The sequence below is a fragment of the Trachurus trachurus genome, assembly GCF_905171665.1.
Source record: "Trachurus trachurus genome assembly, chromosome: 14".
NCBI classification, from domain to species: Eukaryota; Metazoa; Chordata; class Actinopteri; order Carangiformes; family Carangidae; genus Trachurus; species Trachurus trachurus.
This window is the reverse complement of record NC_139903.1, coordinates 25669577-25685915: the sequence shown is the minus strand read 5'-3', so window position 1 is coordinate 25685915 and position 16339 is coordinate 25669577. Positions and strand designations below refer to the sequence as shown.

General features: G+C 42.9%; 1 protein-coding gene across 1 annotated transcript; it reads left to right on the top strand.

The window, feature by feature from the left end:
• Window positions 1–7488: 7488 nt before the first annotated feature.
• LOC310996552 (calpain-2 catalytic subunit-like) lies at window positions 7489–16051 on the top strand (the record flags this gene model as incomplete). The annotated part of the gene is made up of 21 exons (XM_083985975.1): window positions 7489–7585; window positions 9525–9582; window positions 9684–9848; window positions 11317–11569; window positions 11690–11777; window positions 11900–12015; window positions 12108–12241; window positions 12353–12545; window positions 12622–12696; window positions 12819–12904; window positions 13050–13121; window positions 13247–13404; window positions 13549–13709; window positions 13852–13863; window positions 13977–14179; window positions 14395–14497; window positions 14587–14652; window positions 14747–14804; window positions 15471–15584; window positions 15722–15774; window positions 16025–16051. The coding sequence occupies 21 exons, from the start codon at window positions 7489–7491 to the stop codon at window positions 16049–16051; spliced, it is 2292 nt and encodes a 763-aa protein (XP_083842101.1).
• Between the last annotated feature and the right edge of the window lie 288 nt (window positions 16052–16339).

Below are 16339 nucleotides of genomic sequence, written 5' to 3'. Positions count from 1 at the left end.
AAACTGTGCGTACGCACAACTCTCCGCAATAAATCACACAGGACTCAAGAATGGTGCACACGTGAACACACCTCTTACTCCACCCCCGGAACGCCTATATACAACTATATATGGTCAGCACGTGCATATTTAATTAGCCATGTGCTCTCTGTGGCGCAGCAACTTTTGTGACAACAAAGTGACAACGGAGACAACCGGCGGAGGACGGGGGAAAGAAGCGGAACTTCTCCGCTTCTCCGAAAGCAGATACACGGGCAATAAATCAGTCAGAAAAATGATCTTGCATTTTAATAAGCTACAATAAAAACAAAAACCTCCCAAATCTCAACAAAAGGGAGCAGAAAGAAGAAGAATCTTATGTAATCTGCCCGTTTATCCCAGAAAATCTTTTTTTTTTTTTTTTTTTTTCTTTTTACCTAGATGTTAAAACAATGTAGGAAGCAGGACGATAGTTACCATTACTTTGCAGGCCTTCCCACTACACAGTTACAGCTCTACTGGACTCGGTTTAGGTCATTTTCCATTACAGCTGAGTCCTTCACAGTTCCTCCTCAGGGCCGCGTTGTCTCGCTCTTTATTCTCTCCTCTCGTCAGCTCCAAACACACGTGCACCTCGTTAACTCAGGTGACAGAATAATAACAGTCTCAGTAGCTGCAGATCAGTGTGTGCTGCTGCCGGTGTGTTTTTAAACTTGGATGGTTTGATCCTTGTCGGACGTCACACATAGCCTAATCAAAAAAGCAAAATCCACAATGCGCTCTGTTTATCAATTAACATAAAGCCTAGTGTTATTATAGAGCGGGTTGGATTGCCAGCATCAACGGTCCACCACTACCACAATTACTTTAAAAAATCCTACTGTGCTCTTCTAAATTTACTCCGCTCCTCTCTCCCTCTCACACTGCAGTTCTCTGACTCAGCAACGGTGTCGCCAATTCCTCCTCTTCCTCAAAAAAGGCGTACGCCAGGGTCAAAATAGGTGTAAATGTCCGCACTTTTCCCCGTCAGGTTTTGGCTTGATAGATCCCAAATTTGGCGGAGAAAAGTGCGTACGCACAAAACGAGGGGAAAATGGCGTAAAAAAAGGTGTATCCACAATGATAAATGAGGCCCCAGGAAGCAACAGAACAGAAGAAATTATGGACCAGGCAGGAACTATTTAAACTGTAGGCTAATATTTCTTGCTGGAAAGTCATGGACTGACACAAAAATGGTAACGCAGAGATGGTGGTCATTCCCAAAGAAAGACAAAATGACCAAATAAAGAAATCAAATGACCACTAAGATTAAGAAATCACAAAACAAGGAAAAAATGAGAAAGATACACAAACTGGCATGAGACACACTCAGTACGTTTACATGACACTTGAAAAAAACGAATTATTGCCTTAATCCGACTATAACTGGACAACTGAAGTGCATGTAAACAGTCCGACTGAAATCGGAGTTGAGAACTCCGATTAAGACACCCAGATAATGCGATTGGAATTCGATTTTCTCCGTCATGTATACACCTTAGTCGGAGTATAACTGGACAATGCATGTGCGCATGCTCCACAACCGTAGAGACGGCACCAAGTGGAGCAGAGAAGCCGCCCGAACCCCGCAAAGTAAAGAAAAAAAAACCAACGCCAGCGCAGATTCAATGCATTTCACACATACACAGCGCAACCAGCCAGATTGTTTTATTAGAGAGAGAGAGAGAGAGAGAGAGAGAGGAAAAAGGAAGCCCGTATCCTATTCTCAGCGTAAATCCGGCCCAGACTGACGCGTCTGGTCGGGAACTGCAGTTGAGAATTTATTAATAAGCTTACTAAGTTGTTTATATTCAGTTTTTTACGAGGTGACAGAAAAGTCAACAGGACAGGCGGCGTATTAACCCGCTGAAACAACAGGTGACGGCGCATGAGGGGGCGGACCCCGTCAGTTGTTCGATTTTCTCAGTTGCATGTATATTGAGACAAGGACAGAAGTCCGACTTGACGCCAAAATCGAATTTTGAGCATAGCTCGATTAAGCTCTGCATGTAAACATACTGAATGACAAAGACGAAAAAAGACACATTCAAAAAATACATAAAGATGCAAAAAGCTAGCTCTTATAGTGTCTCAGTCTGTAGTGAGGGAGTGTTTTCTCTCCCTATGGACTTCCGGGAGAGTTTTCTGGGAGAACTGATGACTGATGATGTTCACGTGTGGGGAGCAGGCTAATCACACTCACCTGTGTTGGGAGCAGTGTTGTGCTAGTTACTGAAAAATAGTAACTAGTTACAGTTACTAGTTACTTCATTAAAAAAGTAACTCAGTTAGTAACTCAGTTACTTCAACCAAAAAGTAATGCATTACTGAGAAAGTAACTTTTTCGTTACTTTCAAACGTTTTTTTCCCCAATGCTCCCATTACATAAAGGTTGATTGAATTCCCCTCTAACCTCATTTCAGTTCTGTACTGATGCTGATGAAAAAACGTTTTTTATCTTTAAAATTTTACCATCATAATCATCATCATGCTGCATGATGTCAGCATGTAGCCTACAGCAGCATGGCAGAACTGCAAACATCTTGAGGATACTACTTTGACCCAGTTACGTTCAAGAACCTGATTTAATGACGGAAAGTACTAAATTCACTCCAGCGGTAATTTTTTTCGATCGATCAGCTGTGTTTACCCAGAGTGATCACTGTGTTTACCGTTTCAGGCGTCCGTCTGTCGGACTCCAATACCGCTGCTGCTCAGGTGGAGTGGGTGCTTGTGTGTGTCTCGCTGTGACTCGAGCTGTGTCCCAGTTCAGGGGCTGCAGCCTGAACTGGCACACATCTTCGGTCTCGGATGCTACGTTAGCTACGTTACCTTAGCTCGCCGTCATGCCGTGCCCTGACCTGTCCAGTCCTCTTCATGGAGCTTGTTTGATTACGTGTGGGACGCTAGAGGGCGGCCACCTTCTTTTTACAGTCTATGGCGGCCACCAAGCGCTTTGTTTTTCACAGTGTTGCAGTGTGCTCTGTCTTTCTTTCAATTCAATTAAACTTTATTGATCGCTAAAATGTAATGGGAAGTGTGTGCCGCTGTAAAACCTCACCAAAAGGAACGGAGTAACGCAGCGTCTGGTAACGGAAATGGAGTTACTGATTTTAAAAAACAGCGCGTTACGTTAATTAGTTACTGAAAAAAGTAACAGCGTTAGCCTACTAATAACGCGTTACTACCCAACACTGGTTGGAAGCAGGCTAAGGGGGCTTATCACACTCGTGTCAGCAGGTGAGAAGGAGAAAGAGGCTGGAAAACGATGTCGAGAAGGCAGCTGGACGGAGTGAGAGACGGAAATGTCGTTTGTCTGCAGCTGTTGCTGTGGCCCAATGGCGGGAAGGTGCTGCTCGCAACTTTTACCGGCAGTGAAGACCAATAGGTCGTGTGAGTGCTCTACACCTCCTGCAGGTTGCGCCTTTCCTGTTGGTCTCTGAGCTTCAGCAGTGGTGTCTTTTCAAACGCACATTTCGCAGCTACCTCGTCTGCTGGTCAGCTTTTGTCTCCAGCTCTGTACTGGTGTCCTGGACCTACGAGAGACTCCAATGTGCCTGGATCCCACAGGGGTTTTGACTTCTCGCCAGACCAGGGTGAGATGAGTTTAAAACACTCATTCAAATATACCATGTCTTGATAGTTTAGTGCATGTTAGAGTGCATGTTATTTATTTAATTCAGTTTTAATTAACTGACACAGTGCTAGAAGAAGCCCATTAAAAAGCAGATGCAGAGCTCTGCCTCCCCCTATTGGTAGAAGTGGTTTTGTCCTGCCCACAGTTTCCAGTGGTCCTTATAGTCCAGGCAATTTAGCTCATTTTGGACCCAAAAATAGAACTAATTGTCACAGAATGTTTTTCACCATACATCATTTCTATGAGGTGTCTAGAAGAACATACTAAAAGTCCTAAGAAATCCTAGTTGGGGAAATATGTTTAATTCACATCATTATTTACTGTATAAAGTCTATGGTGCCAACAAAAATACACCCCAATGGGGCTATTTTTTTCCTTTACTCCTATCACAATGAAACTTTACACAATGAAAGTATCCATGAAATGTAACATTTTTTGTATTACAAGTTTCTTTGAAAATTAATTTGAATATGCAAATGAGCCTTACACTTATCAAATATGCCCAAAATACACCCGAATAGGCTTATTTTTTTCCTTTACTCCTACCACAATGAAACTTTACACAATGAAAATAGACATTAAAAGTAACATATTTTGTATTACAAGTTTCTTGGAAAATTAATTTGAATATGCAAATGAGCAATACACTAATGGAATATGCCCAAAATACACCCGAATAGGCTTATTTTCTTCCTTTACTCCTACCACAATCACACTTCACACAATGAAAGTATACATGAAAAGTAACATTTCTGTATTTCAAGTTTCTTGGAAAATAAATTTTAAATATGTAAATGAGCTCAACACTAATTGACTTATGGTCAAGAAGCCATAAAGCCACAAGCAGCAAAGACATGGGCCAAATAACTTAGTTCTTAGTCCCGTTCATATGTTGTTGAACATAACAGCATATTTAATATAACATCACACACGTCGTTGAAACGACTTTGATGAATTCTGACTTTCTTCTGATGTTCTCTGCAAACTGGGAGGAAAGTCGTTAGGTAAGGCTTGTTCGCTAATTTAAAAGAAATAATTTAGAAAGCAACTGGAGACAAGACTGTGCAATTAATTCTTACGGTCAATATAGGTCTTTTAAGTGTGGCAAGTGACATGTATGCATAAGTCAAGTGTGGCAAGTGACAGCACTCAGTGCATAGGTTAACTTATTGAATGGACATGAATGTGTTACTTATTTGGCCCCTGTTGCTGCTTGTGGCTTTATGGCTTCTTGACCATAAGTCAATTAGTGTTGAGCTCATTTACATATTTAAATTAATTTTCCAAGAAACTTGAAATACAGAAATGTTACTTTTCATGTATACTTTTATTGTGTGAAGTGTGATTGTGGTAGGAGTAAAGGAAGAAAAGAAGCCTATTCGGGTGTATTTTGGGCATATTCCATTAGTGTATTGCTCATTTGCATATTCAAATTCATTTTCCAAGAAACTTGTAATACAAAATATGTTACTTTTAATGTCTATTTTCATTGTGTAAAGTTTCATTGTGGTAGGAGTAAAGGAAAAAAAGAAGCCTCTTCGGGTGTATTTTGGGCATTGATTAGTGTAAGGCTCATTTGCATATTCAAATTAATTTTCAAAGAAACTTGTAATACAAAAAATGTTACATTTCATGGATACTTTCATTGTGTAAAGTTTCATTGTGATAGGAGTAAAGGGAAAAAATAGCCCCATTGGGTTGTATTGTTGTCGGCACCATAGACTTTATACAGTAAATAATGATAAGAATTAAACATATTTCCCCAACTAGGATTTCTTAGGACTTTTAGTATGTTGTTCTAGACACCTCATAGAAATGATGGATGGTGAAAAACCTTCTGTGACAATTAGTCTGTCGGAAAACGCTATTTTGCCTGGACTATTATTGATGTGGATCTTGATAATGAGCTCCCTCTGTGCTGCTGTGTGCAAGTAGATGTGCAGGCCCACTGCGCAGTGTCCCCCCCAGGGTGTGTAGGCTATCGCAGTGATGTGTGTTGCAGGGCCATGGAGCGAGCAGCTGTGTGGTTTCAGACATCCCATATTTTCAATGAATTTGCCAACTAATTTCAGTAAAGACGCTTATTCAGAAACCTATACATCTGTGGCTGTTCCTCTGATAGGCCACTGGACCAGACTGGGTTAACAAAGGTGCTGGTAGCTTTTCTGTAGCGAAAAACCTCGTAACCTTGAGTTAAAATGTATTAGGCTACAAGTTAAAGGGTCAATGTTGTTGTGGTTGTTGCCTATGTGTTTTATGGGTTACTTTCATTGTGTCTGTGTGCATGTTAAATTTCTATTATTTTGTTGCTACTTCTCCCTTCCCTGCTTGGGAAATGGCTCACTGCAGATTCCCATGACTGTTCACTTGGCCCTGAGCATTAAACAAGCAGGAGTAGTACAGCCCAGAGACCACCACTGCTGTTGTGCCTGCTTTTAGACCCTCACCTGTCTACTTGGATCCTTTACTCAATTTAAAAAAAAAATCCTTATTCGTGATATGTGATACGAGTTTTTAAAAGAATGACGGTGGATGGGTCTTCCTCGTGTATCAGGCTGGTTCCCCGGAGAATAAGGTGCGACGCGTCTAGTCAGCGCCTTCCGCCGTGGCGTTCACTCACGGCTTCCGCGTGTGGCAGCCTCAGCGTGGCGTTCCCCCCGACTCTCCCTCAGCCCCCAGGTGAAATCTATTTCCCGTGATTTCAGGGGCGGGAGGCACACGCCTCTCCAAGTGAGGTCATTTCCACCTCAGCACCGCTTAACCACACCTCTTACATCTCTCATGAAAAACCAGTCCACCAATTTATGAAAACAGAGGGAAAGAGAAAATAAAGAAAAGGAGGAGCTACAATCCCTCTACTCCGAACATTCCTCCCCCCCTGCAACAAAAAAAACAACCCAAATTCACCCCATTTGTTTTTTTTTCCTATTATTATTCTGTTTATCCTTTTTATAATAATTTTCCTCATTTTCTTAAAACGTCATACATCACATCAGACATCACAATATTACAACACACAGGGATTCCGACTATCCATTTGAAAGATGACGCAAACGTCTAATAAGTCTTTTAACCCCAATACGTTAAAGCAGATATCAGCTTCGCGGCCGTTTCGGCTAATGCTGCGTTCAAGGCAGGCTTTTGAAACCGTAAGTTACAGCTTCAAGTCACAACTACGACTTGGTAGCGTTCCAGGTAACCCGTAGCTCGTGTTTTTACCATCCTGTTGTCTGTGAAAGTTCCCTATAACGGCCACTCGTAACTTCCGACCCGTGAACTCGTACCAGATCGAACTGGTATGACTTCACAGGAAGGAAAAACACAAAGTACGAGTTTCTTTGAACGCACCATGAGTTAGCAGCCCCCGCCCTTGTCAGGCATCAATTGGTCCTCGTGCTACGTCACCACATTCACGCGCATCCCTTGGCTGCACACACAGCCCTTCATGCCATTCTCTCTCCTCATTGGATAACACTTGTATCCCACAAGGAAAATTTTCTCCTCGGGTTACAGCAGAGCAGAGTGACGGAGAGACTCGTGTTTAGGCTGAAATACTTCATGTAAGTGATTGCTGACGGAAAATAGGACTATTTAGGACTTATATTAACAAAAACATTCCACTGATATCTGCTTTAAGTGTCAAAAATGATGCACTGCAAAACTTTTCACCTACACAACTACTAATACGCTCACCCCCTTGACAAGGCGTCTGCAATGACATTGTCTTTGCCTGGCAAATGCACCACGGTCAAGTTATATGGTTGCAAGATTAAGCTCCAACGAAACACTCTCTGACTAGATGTCTTGAACTTTGCCAGGGATGTTAGTGGGTTATGGTCAGTGAGGACCACCAGATCCCCTCCAGCACTGGAAACATAAACCTCGAAGTGTTGAACTTCGAGAACCAGGGCCAGGGCCTCCTTCTCAATGGTGGAATATCGCTTCTGATGGCGATTCAGTTTCTTAGAGAAATATGCCACGGGCCTGTCTATACCTGACACATAAGTCTGCAGTAACACTGCCCCCACTCCAACAGCAACCAGTACCGGTTCACTAGCTAAAATAGCTTAAACCATCTCAAGAGCGGGCGCATGACGTCTGTCCGACTACCCATTTCTCCGACCATACATTTCTTTATTTTTGCGTCCATTAGTCCGACCTCCCATTTCTCCGACTTAAGTAGCCCTAACCCTTAACCTTACCCTAAACCTAACCTTAACACTGTAGAATGGGTAGTCGGAGAAATGAGCCGTAGGACTTTTGGCCAGTCGGACTGATGTATGCTCCCCCTCAAGAGCTTTCTGACAATCTGCTAATCAGCTCAACTTGACTCCCTTTTTCAGCAGGTTTGTTAGTGATGACGTCACAGCTGCAAAGTTTGGAACAAAACGTCTATAGAAGCCATACATTCCGAACAGGCGCGTTAGCTGCCGCTTTGTTTTTGGGACAGAAAGATCCAAAATGGCCTGCACTTTGGTAGTCCTAGGTCTAACAGAGCCTTGACCCACCTGGTGCCTCAAATATGTGACCTGCCCTTTCCCAATCTCACATTTAGGCAAGTTGATTACCAGCCCTGCTTGTTTAAGACAGTCAAACAGCTGTTTAATATGTTCCATATGGTCAGACCATGAAGCACTGTAACAAACCACGTCGTCCATATATGTCACTGTAATCCAGAGGTGACCAAACAAAAATCGAGTGGAGCCACAAACTAATGGGTCACACAAAGTAGTTGCATTTAGCAAACACACACCTGAACAAAGTGAACTGCCACTGCGACGACACAAAATGGCCACCAAGCAGTCTGCCATTAACCAACAGACACAGACCTTATAATTCACTAAGTCAACTCCATCACACAAAGATCCACTGATCTATGGAGAGACGTACACAAGGTCCAAACAAAGCCACAACTAAGTAAACAGTAACACACAAGTGACTCAACCAAAAGTGGACTGCAACAGCACAACACAAAAGAGGTCACACACTGTAGCCACTGCTACACAAAATGTTGCCAACTTACACCTAAGCTGCAACCGAACTACCCAACGAACGTACCACACAAAAAGTCACATACCAAACGTTACTCCAAAATAGCCATACAAACTTGTAACCATCAAAAGGGAGACAACTCATAGCTCCCTAAATTACTGGAACCAAATACAAACATGAACCCCATGAACACCCAGCGTCCATGAACCACAAACCGACACACTTCAATAATGTTAACGTTACCCACCGAAACACAAGCCACAACGAGCCAAAGCTATCCGCCAAACCAAACCGCAATTACCATCAATCTGTAAACAGGCACCCCAGTTTTCAACCTAAACGCACGCAGTAAATGCCCTAATTTAGCTTAGTTTTGCATACATAAGTGACCGATGTTGTTTGGTTCGGACTTGCCCTGAGTGAGGATCAAACCCGCGACCTCCCGCAACTGTTTCGCCAAGAGGTTGACAACCGCTTGACAAATTGGTTAGCACGTCTTTTATGGGTGAGTGAGTGTACTTCCAGTACCGCTACCGCCACAACCTGTCACTTCTCCTTACTGGTACCTTGTGACTGTGGCACACCCGCGGACCTCCGTTACACATACACAAACATCTGTTTTGAAACGAAGAGACCACACCGTGCAGCTACTCTGCCCGTAGCCGTATGTCCGTGGCCTACCGCTAAACCTAGCAACATACGGCTTTTAAGGAGCTGAAAACAACTTGTGCCTCTTCTCGCAAACAGGCTGCTTGGATGTAACTCTCTAACTTCAAGAGAATCCCGGACGAGCCCCCAAATATGTTACGGACTAGTGGGTCTAGGGAGATTTATGTTAAACATAACCAGTGCTAATCCTAACCTGGAGTGTGAGTAGGAAGAGAACAGGGGAGGAACGAAGATGGACTGATTTTCATCGAGAGAACAGTGTGGAGGTGAGTCGGCCTACCAGAGTTAGCTGGTCTTCCCGGACGACACTGCCGCCAGCCCAGACCAGTGCTCTCTCCGGAGCGGTGAGCCCCGTCTTCGTTTTCAGTTCAGAGTTTGACGGTGAATGGGTCTTCCTCGTGTATGAGGCTGGTTCCTCTGAGAATAAGGTGCGGCGCGTCGAGTCGGTGTCTTCCGCCTTGAATTTCACTCACGGCTTCCACGTGTGGCAGCCTCAGCGTGGCGTTCCCCCCGACTCTCCCTCAGCCCCCAGGTGAAATCTATTTCCCGTGATTTCAGGGGCAGGAGGCACACGCCTCTCCAAGTGAGGTCATCTCCACCTCAGCACCGCTTAACCACACCTCTTACATCTCTCATGAAAAACCAGTCCACCAATTTTTGAAAACAGAGGGAAAGAGAAAAGACAGAAAAGGAGGCGCTACAATCCCTCTACTCCAAACACTATCATGTCATAGCAAACAGTTTCTTCATGCTCACTCAATGTAATTTCTACTGATGAAACATTTAGTAAAAGGGTTAGTCTTTAAACGCGTCACATGGCCACTTAACAAAATCTCAAATTACTTCATTGTTGTTCATTCCTTTCTTCTTGCAGGTCTTTAAGTGCGTGACAGTTTGCTGAAGAAAATTTTGCCATGGGCAAATTTCCCTAAACCCACCATGGTCATGGAGCAAGCAGCAATTTTCTGAATACTTGTCAAACCCCCTTTTACAAGCAACTCGCTGCAGGGGTTTTAAAAACACCAAACCAGAAAAGTCAAGTATAGCATGACATTGATCATCAAATCTCAGTTTATTTTTTCTTCATATAGAAATATGTTTTATATAATTAAGCTTCTTAACAGGAGTCTCCTTCTCCTATGTTTAGAAATAATGAACGATTAGAAAATGGAGATGTTGCTTTAAATTAAAATATGTAGATTTTCTAACGGTAGATTATCTTCATTTCTGTGTATGTTTTCTTTTCACATTTAACTTTGTAAACCAAAAAAACAGTCATGTTCACTTCAGTGACATTAAACATGAAAAAAACACTCATTCAAGTTTACATACTTATGTCAGAAGAAGAACTGAAAGTATCAATTTACATTTAAGGCTCACGATAGATCTTTTTTTATTATTTAACCTTTATTTAACCAGGCAGAATAATTAAGAATGAGTTCTTATTTACGATGATGGCCTGACAGCCATCATTATTGTGATTTAGTACAATGAAATTTCTTCCCTTTATTGTAACAGTGGACACAAACACAGTCTCAACATTAAAGAAAAAGCACAAAGATGAACAAGAGATGAACTGCAGCATCAGTAGTCACCTCTGGTTATTAACCACATGTCAACATACCACCTTCTTTTTTTCTTTTTTGCCTTGAGCAGACAGAACATGTCTGTCATACCAAACAGAGCTGAGATGACAGGAGGAGGAGATTTAAACTGGAAAACTGGTTTTCTTGTGCAAAACTCTCTCAGCATCTCATCATTGTTTGTGTCTTCTCTTTACTGGGGGTGGGTCCAACTCCAGTCTTATGTAACACAATGTGTATATAAGTGAGGGACGGTCCACTGCACAGACCAGACTTGGCCACTCCAAGTGACTCCTCTTGCAGCAGTTGGTTACAGCCGTCTCTTGGTAACTATCTCCACTCAACTCTGAGGAATACTGCATTTTTCACTTCAGATTTCAGAAGTCTCTTAATCTTGTCTTTGTCCTTGTGCCTCAGAGTCTCCACAAACCCTCTCATCAAGATGTCTGAATGCACCTCCATCATTAACTTGCGCTACCCGGATGGCAGCGAGGGGAGCTCCTCCAACCCTGCCAGGTTCAACCACCAAGACTTTGCTCAGCTGAAGGACAGCTACCTCAGCAGAAGGAGCCTCTTTGTGGACCGCACCTTCCCTCCTAACCTGCGTACTCTGGGGGATCTGGGTCTGGCCAGCTGGCAGGAGGATGAAGTGGAGTGGCTTCGTCCAGCGGTAAAATACTTATATTTTAATAGATCACATTCAAACAGAAGAGGAACAAATAGCCTATGATTATATTTTAAAATTTGCATCTTAATCATATTTGCGTCATTTCCTCCATTGTCTGTCCAGGACCTCTTGAAGAAACAGAACAACAGCGATGAGCCAACTTTCTGCCAGAAGGGAACCTCACGCTTTGACTTTGGTCAAGGCTTTGTGGGTAAGCAAGGATTTCTGGGGTTCAGTTGAAGGCCACAAAAAGATGAACAAGCTGTGTAAATGGAAGATCTGAACTATAGTTAGCAATGCTTGAAAAACCTTTTCTCCTTTCCCCTTCGCCAGGTAACTGCTGGTTTCTGGCTGCAATTTCTGCTCTGACGTTCCAGAAACATCTGATGGCTCAGGTTGTTCCCATGGACCAGTCCTTCAAGAAATATGCAGGAATCTTTCACTTCAGGGTAAAGATATAATGATGCATGCAGATGTGAGTTTATCAGTGCACTGCATTCATCAACAAACTTGTAACTCTCACCTGCTCTGTCTATGACAGTTCTGGAGGTTTGGCAAATGGGTGGATGTTGTCATTGACGACAGCCTGCCAACTCTGAATGGCAAGTTGCTGTCTGTGCACTGCAATCAAGGAAACGAGTTCTGGGTTCCTCTGCTGGAGAAAGCATACGCCAAGTACGTACCAGTCACCCTAAAGAGTGCAAATGTTCACAGCTGTGGCACAAATTCCAGAGTCCAGATGTCAAATGATGATGATGTCTCTTTCTTTTTGTCTGTGTCCCTCAGGGTGTGTGGTTCATACGCAGACATGAGTGCTGGACTGCCATCAGAGGCCTGCAAGGATTTCAGTGGAGGTGTGCACATGACTTATGAACTAGGAGACTCCCACACTTATGGACACGATGAAGAGCTGTGGCAGCAGCTGAGCAGAGGCACTGGCTGCCGGTCCATGATTTGCTGTGGGACGGCTCCTAAAGGGGTAAGAAACAAATTCAAGAAGAAAATTAAAGAAGAAAGAAGAACATCGAACTGATTTGTGGTCTTGTTCATTTCAGGGTCGCATTGTGAACACTGTGGCCAACACCGGGTTGGTGGATGCACATGCCTACTCTGTCACAGCTGTCACTGAGGTAGGAAGTGTGCTGATGTACACAGCTCATGCTTTGCTGCTGAGATGCTGTCAGTATTCATTTGGTATTGCCTGTGTTAGGAAGGTTTCACTTCAATTGTCAACTGATCATTTTATCTTCAGGTGGAGTATTACGGCTCCAAAAAGCAGCTGGTGCGAGTAATGAACCCCTGGGGTAAAACAGAGTGGAATGGGAAGTGGAGTGACAAGTAAGTCGATCACACGTCCAACCGACAGTGCATAATATGAAAAAAACAAACTTATGACAGGTTATGTTCTTTTGGAACAGCCTACATACAGTATCTTTAGTTTTAATATATGGAATTCATTCATTTCTTTTCCTATTGTGCTCAGGTCAGATATGTGGGATGGAGCAAGACAGGAGGATCGGGAAAAGTTTGCTGATCGTGATGATGGAGAGTTCTGGTAGATATGATGTTTTCTTGAAAATAAACACAGCCAGAGTTTCAGACACTGGATGTAGTGTTGCTGAGGTTTCATTCCTCATCTGGCCTTCCCCTTGTGCTAATGTGCTCAACTTTGTCTCTCAGGATGGAATTGGAGGACTTCTGTCACTATTTCAACATGGTGTCCATCTGCTGCGAGAACCCCAACTTCATTGATGGTGACCTCAAGTGCCAGTGGCAGTGCATGGTTTATGATGGCAGCTGGGTGTCAGGGAGCACTGCAGGAGGCAGTTACTCTAACTGTGAGTTCAATTCAGTTATTATTTTACCTTTACGTAGTAATAACAACAACAAGTTGTCTGTTTTGTCTTGCTTTTAACTTTTCCTAAAGGAACAAACAAAGCACTACTCTCATCTGCATTTTTGATGTTTCTCTTTACCTGCAGCAACCTTTGCCACCAATCCTCAGTATCGCATCCAGGTGAACATCATCAACAAGGAGGAGAAGGAAGACAAAAACATCCTGCTTTCTCTGATGCAGAAACCTCAGCAGGGGGAGAATCGCAAGGATAGACGCTCCCACCCAATTGGACTTAGTGTCGTCAAGGTATGCACCCAGACTTGATAATACGAAATGCAAGTATGGAAATGATGTAACAAGATAAAGATGAACAATTAATCCTGTGAAATGTTTTGACTGATTTGAAAACTTTATAATGACATTCCTCTTCATATTTCACCTCCAACAGGTTCCACCAGGGGTAAGAACAAGCATCATCTCCAGCTGTGAACACAAAACACATCACTTGAACAAAGCAATTTGATAGTGAAGAAACAATTTTATGCCATTAAACAAGGTTTGTTGTGCTTCCAGACCCCAGCGGGAAAACTGGGTAGAGACTTCTTCAAAAGAAATGGGCCAATGAAAACAACACAGATGTACACCTACGAGAGGGATCTGATTGAGATGCACAGTCTGGTGCCTGGAGAGTATGTGATCGTCCCCTCCACCATGAAGCCTTACATGTCTGGAGAGTTTGTCCTCAGCGTCTACACCAAGTCTGACGTCAAGATCAGGTAAAGATTTGATCCAATGGAAATTTATATTCCTAAACAAGGGGACTGATTAAGATACTGATACTATCACACATTCACACTAAAATGAGCATTTTGAATCAGTGTTGGATTCAACAGTATGAAGGTCGATTCAATGAAAAAGAGTTATAACAGACAGGTACGGTTGTTGTTTTAGGCTTGAGTCTATTGTTTAACATGTTCCTTTCTGCATCCAGCCCCCACGATGGACACGATGAAGATGACGATCATGATCATGATCACGATCACGATCATGACGATGATGATGATCACAAGGAGGAGTCACGGGTTCTCCCCTCGGTATGAAATAAAAGTGTGGCTTTGAGTCTGGTCCGTTAACTTGTGGGAACAATGTTGGTGACGATCAGAAACCTTTTGTTTTCTTTAAGATCCCCACGGGTGAAGACAATGACACGGATCCCGCCCGTGCCCTGTTCAACCGCTACGCCGATCAGGTGTGGTGTCTTCCCTCTGTCTCTCCACTCATCCTTTTCTTCACTCTCTCCGACACCAGTTGATCACAGTTGTTGTGTCTGTATCTGTTGTCAGAACGGCGAGCTGAGTTCCTACCAGCTGCAGAAGCTCCTCAAGAACAACTTCCCTCATGGTGAGTGGATTCATATCACATGAGCTCAACATTCAACTTCTTCTTCCATTTCATGTGACTCATTCCCTCCGATTCACAGGAAGCCGCTACGGCTTTGGACTTGATACCTGCAGGAGCATGATCGCTTCAGTGGATGTATCCTTGAGTAAACAAGTGTTTTACTCTACTCTCCCAATCATTGTCATGCTACAGTCAAATTAAAACCCTAGTCCCTTGTCCGCAGTGAAATTGTTTGTCATCACATGTTGATGTAAGGTCCCTAACCTGCACCACAGACAGACAGAAACCTGAGGATGACCTTCACTGAATTCTCTGCTCTCTGGAAGAAGATCAATGAATTTAAGGTAACACAGCCAACGTGGTCATGATGAGAAAATATGTGTTTCATCTTATTTCCCTCATGGTTAATAACGAAAAACAACAACTGCTCTTAGTTTCTAAAGGTAGCTTCATGTTTTTTGCAGCAAATCTTCAATCGTGCTGACTTGAACAGGAATGGAACCCTGTCTGACTATGAAGTCACAAAGGCAATTCAGTCCGCAGGTAACACTTTTTATCAGTGTAATTAAACTTGACCAAATCACTTCACCTCTCCTTATTTCCAATAGAAGAAGAGAGAATGCATCAAGTAGACAACCATCCCATTTTTTCTTGTGTTTGTACCAGGGATGGATGTGAGCGACAGCTTGGTGAGGGTGATGATGTTCCGCTACACCGGCTATTCCTCCACCTCCATGGAGGAGTTCATTACTCTCATGTTGCGCCTGGACAAGTCTTCAGGTGAGTACCATGGCAACATTCAATGACATCACTGTCTAAACCACACATCATTTTGAGAAATCAGCGCCCAAACAGTGCCAGGGCAAAGTCAAATACATAGCACTGATGAGACATCTGTGGTTTGTTTTCTATTACAGGCACTTTCAAGGAAAGATCATCTGATGGAGTGATCACCCTGACCTGGGATGAGGCAAGTCTATAAATATCCAATTTCACAGAAATGACATAATGCAGAAATATCCATGTCAAATTAACTATACTGCAGTGTCAAAATACAAATAGGGTTGAGGTGTAGGCAAAGTTTCTTTTACATCACAGTCTGCTATGTTGTTTTACCATAAATCAACAATACATCATATTTTATGTCCACATCATATGTCCTGTGTGTAAACGTGTTTCAACCTGATGGTGCTAACAATATCTTTCTCCTTTTTCTTCAGTGGTCCGACATGTCCATGTACAACTAGAACAAAGCTGCCAGATGCACAAGAAACATATGGGAGATGATTCCTGCCATCAAACATTGATTAGCCTACAGTATATTGGAGCTGATGTCTCTCCCGCACAACACCTGTACAGTAGCAGTAACACGTGTCTGTCATCAAAATGATGCTTGTGAAATAAACGTTACCTTCCAAGTTCTGAGTTGAAATTGTCATTCTTGTTCATACTTTAAAGTCCTGTTTATATTTTAAAGTCAGTCACATGACTGCATGAACAACCAGGAAGCAACAGAACAGAAGAAATTATGGACC